The sequence below is a fragment of the Myxine glutinosa genome, chromosome 2 (genome assembly GCF_964187855.1).
Source record: "Myxine glutinosa chromosome 2, kmMyxGlut1.1, whole genome shotgun sequence".
NCBI lineage: Eukaryota > Metazoa > Chordata > Myxini > Myxiniformes > Myxinidae > Myxine > Myxine glutinosa.
The window spans coordinates 157,570,258-157,576,788 of record NC_136262.1 but is presented as its reverse complement, the minus strand read 5'-3'; the positions used below and the strand labels follow the sequence as shown (position 1 = coordinate 157,576,788).

General features: G+C 42.1%; 1 protein-coding gene across 1 annotated transcript; it reads right to left on the bottom strand.

Moving 5' to 3' along the window:
- Positions 1–708: 708 nt before the first annotated feature.
- On the bottom strand, positions 709–1,026 carry LOC144890925 (uncharacterized). The gene has a single exon (XM_078772818.1). The coding sequence runs from the start codon at positions 1,024–1,026 to the stop codon at positions 709–711; it is 318 nt and encodes a 105-aa protein (XP_078628944.1).
- Between the last annotated feature and the right edge of the window lie 5,505 nt (positions 1,027–6,531).

Below are 6,531 nucleotides of genomic sequence, written 5' to 3'. Positions count from 1 at the left end.
GGATCTTGGAGGAACCTGTCTTATTTAAACCTCAGACATTTAGTTTTAGTGGGGCAACTTAGCATAACAATTGTGCATTTTGTGAGGAAAGCACCAAATTTGGTACACTAGTAGACTATCATATTATGAAAAGATCTGGATATTGGGCCATCTCAGATTCAGAGATTTGATTTTTGCAAGATTTCGATTCGATTGGGATCGAAGAGAACACCTTCTTCGTCTTCTGTACAGTGAAGTTGCCAGCCCTGAATTCTCTGGCTACATCTGGGTGCTTCATTGGGAGTGCAACCATGTCCCTCAGGTGAACAGGGACCCACCTGGCATAGTGTGTGTGGTCTAAGGCATGGAACCATGGGACCAGTTCCGTCAGGGCATCAAGGTACATCGTGAATGAAGCCTGCCGCAGAGAACGTACGTAGACCAGTACCAACATCTCTAGTTCCAGCACAGTTGCCCAGTACAGCACAGTTGCCCAGTACAAGCAGGTGTGAATAATTGTGGCTATCAAAGTAGTAGTCGTAGAAGTAGTAGTCATAGTCGGAGTAGTCATATTAGTAATTTGTATAAGTAGTAGTAGAAGTAGTAGTCATAGTCGTTGTAGTCATAGTAGGAGTAGTAGTAGTCGTAGTAGTAGAAGTAGTAATAGCCGTAGTAGCAGAAGTAGTAGTAGTGGTAGTAGTAGTTGCTGATGATGAACACACAAAATGTTTAACCACCGAAACCGTAGACGTAGAGCGTACGGCCCTGGCGCTTCAAAGCGTACACCACATCCATGGCAGTAACGGTCTTTCGCTTTGCGTGCTCCGTGTAGGTAACAGCATCGCGGAGCACATTTTCCAGGAACACCTTGAGAACTCCACGGGTTTCCTCGTAGATGAGACCCGAGATGCGCTTTACGCCACCACGACGAGCAAGGCGACGAACAGCCGGCTTTGTGATTCCCTGGATGTTATCACGCAGTACCTTGCGATGACGTTTAGCACCTCCTTTTCCGAGACCTTTTCCACGTTTATCACGTCCAGACATGACGACACCGTTTGATTCCAAAACAGGTTGATCCAAACGACCAAAGTAGTAGTAGTAGTAGTAGAATCCAAAGTAGTAGTAGTAGTAGTAGTAGTAGTAGTAGTAGAATGATCCAAAGTAGTAGTAGTAGTAGAGGTGGTAGTAATAGAAGTAGTAGTAGTCATAGTAGTAGAGTAGTAGTAGCAGTAGTCATATTAGTAGTAGTAGTAGTAGTAGTAGTAGTAGGAGTAGTAGTAGAACAGGTAGTAGTAGTAGTAGTTTCGTAGTTGTAGTGGTAGTCGTAGTACGAGCAGAGACATATGAGTAAACTAGATGGTATTCATAGAAGACTTACCCTGCGCAGTCAACTTGGAGTGAGCCAACTCTTCTATTTTGGAACGTTTCTTTTTTTTTTTGATCCAATATGGCTGCTAGATCACGTGAGCGATGACATCATAAATTTATATTCTCTAATATAATTGTTGCATGGATCATGCTCAATAAATTTCAAACTGATCAGACTAAGCATTGTGCCTGCCGAATTAGACGTCATAATTAAGGCACCAATGACGTCATCGTTAACGATTATTCCCCATGCGGAGTTCTTCACAATGAGTCACGGTGAAATTTTTTCAACGGGCGGTTTTGGAGATATAGAGGTGCAATGTTTTTGGTTTTTGCAAGATGGCACCTGTTCCACATTACCTATGACGTCACAATTTTCATTCAAATATTGTACAGGAGGAGGCGCTCCTATGGTGAAATTTTTATGTCCATTAGACCAACAGTTGCTATGAAAAAAATATTCATAGTGATCAGATGAAGTGTTCTATTTGACGAATTATGATCTCATAAAGAAGACACCAATGACATCATCATTAACATATCTTATTCCCCATGGGAAGTACTTTAAAATGAGCCTTGTTTAATTTTTTTCCATTGAACGGTTTGGGAGATATAGAGGTGCAATATTTTCCAAGATGGCGTCTTTACCAAATGACCTATGACATCATAATTATGAAGACAATTATAAGAGTAATTATAATACTGTTATGAATGTTGGGGTTGTAGCTGGGCGGCTTAGCTAAAAAATTCGGATCGATTGTGCCTTTTCCCTTAAAAGCATGAAACTTGGCACATAGCTAGAATACCCGAAAAGAAAGATTTTTAGTCCAGGGGGCATCCCCAATTTCACCCCATATGGCGGCCATCTTGAAATTCAAGATGGCCGTCATACAAGACCTGTTTTGATGAATATCTCCATAATTAGAACAGATATCAAAATGGTTGAAGTGCCTATACCTACATTTTTAGGGTCTAGGAATCCAATGGCAACATAAAATATTCAATAGTATATGGCAGCCATCTTGAAATCCAAGATGGCCGCCATAACAGACCTGTTTTGATGAATATCTCCATAATTAGAACAGCTATCTAAATGGTTGCAGTGCCTACACCTACATTTTTAGGGTCTAGGAATCCAATGGTAACATAAAATATTAAGCAGTATGTGGCGGCCATATGAAAATATTAATTTTGCATAGTATCATGCAAACTGGGAAAGCACGTAAATACTCTTACCAGGTTGGCATTCTTCTGTGATTTAAAGCGTCTATGAAAGTAATTATTTTTTTAACGCTGATGCCAATTTTCTGGGTCAATGATCAAATGAAAACGTAGAATATTGGTTAATGTGTGGCATCACAAGATGGCCACCATCTAGGGACCATTTTTATTCACGTCGTATTATGTAATGCATCAGAGTATTGTAAGATATTCAGGCCTAGGTTTTGGTTCAGTGGTCAAGAAATCTCTGAAGCTGCACTTTCGTGACCAAATGCAATTTGTATTTATATTGTTAAGCTCATTTCAGATGCCCTTTGATGAACCTATTTTTGTTTTCTTTTTCTCTCATTTCAGGACAATCATCTGCTTCTGAGGTAACCGTTAGAAGTCATCACCGTGTCCGCCGTTGAGGATGTCAAAGCGGATGAAACTCGTAGACCCTTCACAGCCGCTTGCTGAACGGCATCGGGAGATTCAATGGGAACTGTGCATTTTGTGCCAGGAGTCAACAGCTGAGGATGTTCAGCATCCAAAAAAACGAAAAGCAGAAAAGGGTGAAACAGTGCTTGCTGGTTACAAAACAATGACTGCAAACCTCCGTGAGTTTAACCATTTTGATATCTGTTCTAATTATGGAGATATTCATCAAAACAGGTCTTGTATGACGGCCATCTTGAATTTCAAGATGGCCGCCATATGGGGTGAAATTGGAGATGCCCCCTGGACTAAAAATCTTTCTTTTGGGGTATTCTAGCCATGTGCCAAGTTTCATGCTTTTAAGGGAAAAGGCACAATTCATCAGTTAAGCAGCCCCACTATAGGGCATATATAGATCCAGGTAGATCTGCATAGGTATTATGCTCCGGCTGTTGTGATGGGGAACCTCACCTGTAATAAGTTTGTTTAGGAGGTTTGTTCGGATTAGGTGTATTATTGTGGTCATAGGAGGATGGCTTTGTGATAAGTAAAATAGGGATTATGCTAATTCCCCTGTGTGTCAGACCTGGTTATCATTCCATTGTCCCATGTGACAACACATCAATAGACATTAGTTAGCCCCATTAACGCACACATTAATAAAAAAAATTCCCTCTCACAATAAGACTTATCGGAAGAACAGTCAGGAAGCGGCTGCACATTGCGCACCATGGCGATGGAACATTGCTCAGGCAGGAAATAGCCACGCCCAGAAGAACTCGTGATTGACTGGGGGGAGGGGCGAGTAAGAACAAGGCCGCCGATTGGCAGAGCAATGAGCGAAGCGCTGATTGGAGAAGAAGGGCCCGTGACGTCAGACGACGAGCCAGACCACAAACCGCGAGCCGACATTTTGTTCTTGTTGTTCTGGATGCAATAGCAGATAGTCGTGACCAACATTTTCTCTCTTGCTTCTTCTCGTGTTTGGACCTCCTTCTCTCGTTCTCTTCTCGCTTCTGCTTCTGATTCTGGACACCATAGCGAACAGTCACATTTTGGCTGCACCAGCATCGATTTCCCCTTCTTCCTCTCGGTTTTGCGATCCCTTTGTGGCTAGACGTTCGATTTGGACGCTCTTCCCTTCTTCTCCTGTTGCCTTTGTGCATTCCTCTGCCGTCGAGTCTCGCATCTTGGTTCCGGACAAGTGTGCGATTCCATGTGGACGGAGCCAGGCACGGCTGGGGGAGCGTTCTGCACACGACCGTACAAGTCGTGCGGAAGGCCTGTAGCATGCCAGCAGACGAGACCGGGGCGAGCGGGTGGCTCGGTGGGCCTAGTGGAGCGCAAACAAGGACGCATCGAGGCCTGGTGAACGGGGGCGCGGGGGGCCTGCTTCGCACCAACCAGAGCCACGTTGGACGACGGTGCTCAAGCCTGACGATTTCTAACTGCCAGACAGAGCTAAGTCCCCAAGATAGAACACAACGGTTTCTTGGATGCATTCTTCTCCTGTGCTTGTATTTGAAGTGAGGTGTGTGGGATTCCAATTTAGGTCATATTTAGTTACCGGCGCGTTCTTTTCCTGTCCCGATATTTATTAAATAAACCCTTGTATTATTTTCCCAAACAATTCTAAACCCGTTCCTGCTCGAGTTTATTTCCACAGTCTGAAGACTGCTCAAGACGACAGGTAAAGTCCCACTTATTCTTCCTCTTTCTTTCCTCCCCTGCGCATATGTATAGGCAAATCCACCATTAATTGTCGCCTCAAATTAACGCTCGAATTGCCATCCTTGATTTCCCGGTCTTAACTGAGGGGAATCACGCGACAATACTGTACCGTATCGCTGAAAAATAGAAAAAATTTAAATTTTGCATTCAGCGTATTCCGGCATAGAGCTGCAAAACGGGAAAAAATAAACTCCGCCCACGTTAAACTCATTCGTTTTTCAAAAGTTTTTAAACACAAAATTTTAAAATAATTTTAATGTGGATGCAACATAACAAAAGTAACAAAATAATATTTCTGAAAAAACAAAAGAAGGATCATGATGAATCGAAAGAAAAAGATAATGATGAGGAAGAAGAAAGAGCAGAGGAAGAAGAAGAGGAGGAAGCGGTAAGAAGAATAATAATAAGAAGAAGAAGAACCCGTGTTCATTTTTTCATCGTTCTGTTGTGTTGGAGATTCCTGTCAGGGATGCCTCAGAACTCACCTGTAATTTCCGCCAGGCCGCTCCACACACACACACAACAAAACACATTATGGAAGACTGCGCAGTCCTTTCTTCACGAAAGCAAGATCACAACATAATAGACGTGAGGGAACTGTGGGTCGCTCCTGGGAGATCGGTCACTGTACTGCACTGCACTGTACTGTACTGCACTGTACTGTACTACTGTACTGTACTACACTGGTACTCAAAGCAAAAGGCTTCTTATTGATGGTAAATGTTACTTATTTGATCTGATTTTAATCAATTGTTCTTATTTTTAGCTCACTTGGAACTAAGTTCAGGGGAGCTTATGCGATGGCGCGTCGTCAGTCCGTCCGTCCGTAAACACTTGAAACTTCTTCTCCGAAACTGCTGATGGAATTGCGACCAAATTTGGCACAAATGATATTTGTTGTGTTGTGACTAAAGTTTATTCACCGCATTTAAAAAAAAAAAATCGAGGTCTAAAGGGGTTTACCAGGGGTCAAAGTGGGTCCAGGTTTGACCCCAAAAAATAGATATTTGTTTTCTTCTCTGAAACTACAAACAATCTTTCAATGAAACTTGACCACAATCTTCATCACCCGTGTTGTACCAAAGTTTATTCACAGCATTAAAAAAAAAAATCGGCCTGTGAGGGGTCTACTGGGGGGTTGCTCCCCAAAATAGGTATTTGCTCTTTTGTCAGAAACTACATACACAATTCCAATGAAACTTGACCACAACCTTCATCACCTGTGATGTACCAATGTTTGTTCAAGGTATTAGAAAAATTGGGGACTTAGGAAGTATATGGGGTAGGGGGAGGGTGGGTTGCCCCCCAAAATAGGTATTTTTTTGTTTGTTTGTTTAAAGTCTTATGATTATATTAGTATGATTCTACATGCTTCCCTGTCTTCGAGTAACCATTGAAATTGATTTAAAATACCCTTAGTCAATGTAGTATACTGTTTCTTCTACCAGGTGAGCGTCAGGGGTATTGCCCCCGTTTCTATTTAAACGCCTTATTTTTTTAAATGTATTAATTATTATTGGACAAATTTATTGATGTGTTATAAGCTGTTCGGCATTTGCAGTTTCGCCATTCACGGAGAGTCCGAGGAACGTAACCCCGTGGACGGCGAGGTTTTACTGTACAACTTTGTGTGTGTGTGTGTGTGAATTGTGAGGAACAAAAAATAATAATAACAAGCATTCTGAGTATTGCGCTGCAATACATGTCCCCTACCAAAGTTCAAAGTGCCATAACTTTGTCAAAAATGATCGAATATGCAAATTTATGCACGGTTGATGCTGGTTTTCAAACTTGATCTGAGGTATGCTGAGA

Bases quoted from the DNA above. Each gene is read 5' to 3' on its own strand.
- LOC144890925 (XM_078772818.1), bottom strand. From the start codon at position 1,026: ATGTCTGGACGTGATAAACGTGGAAAAGGTCTCGGAAAAGGAGGTGCT.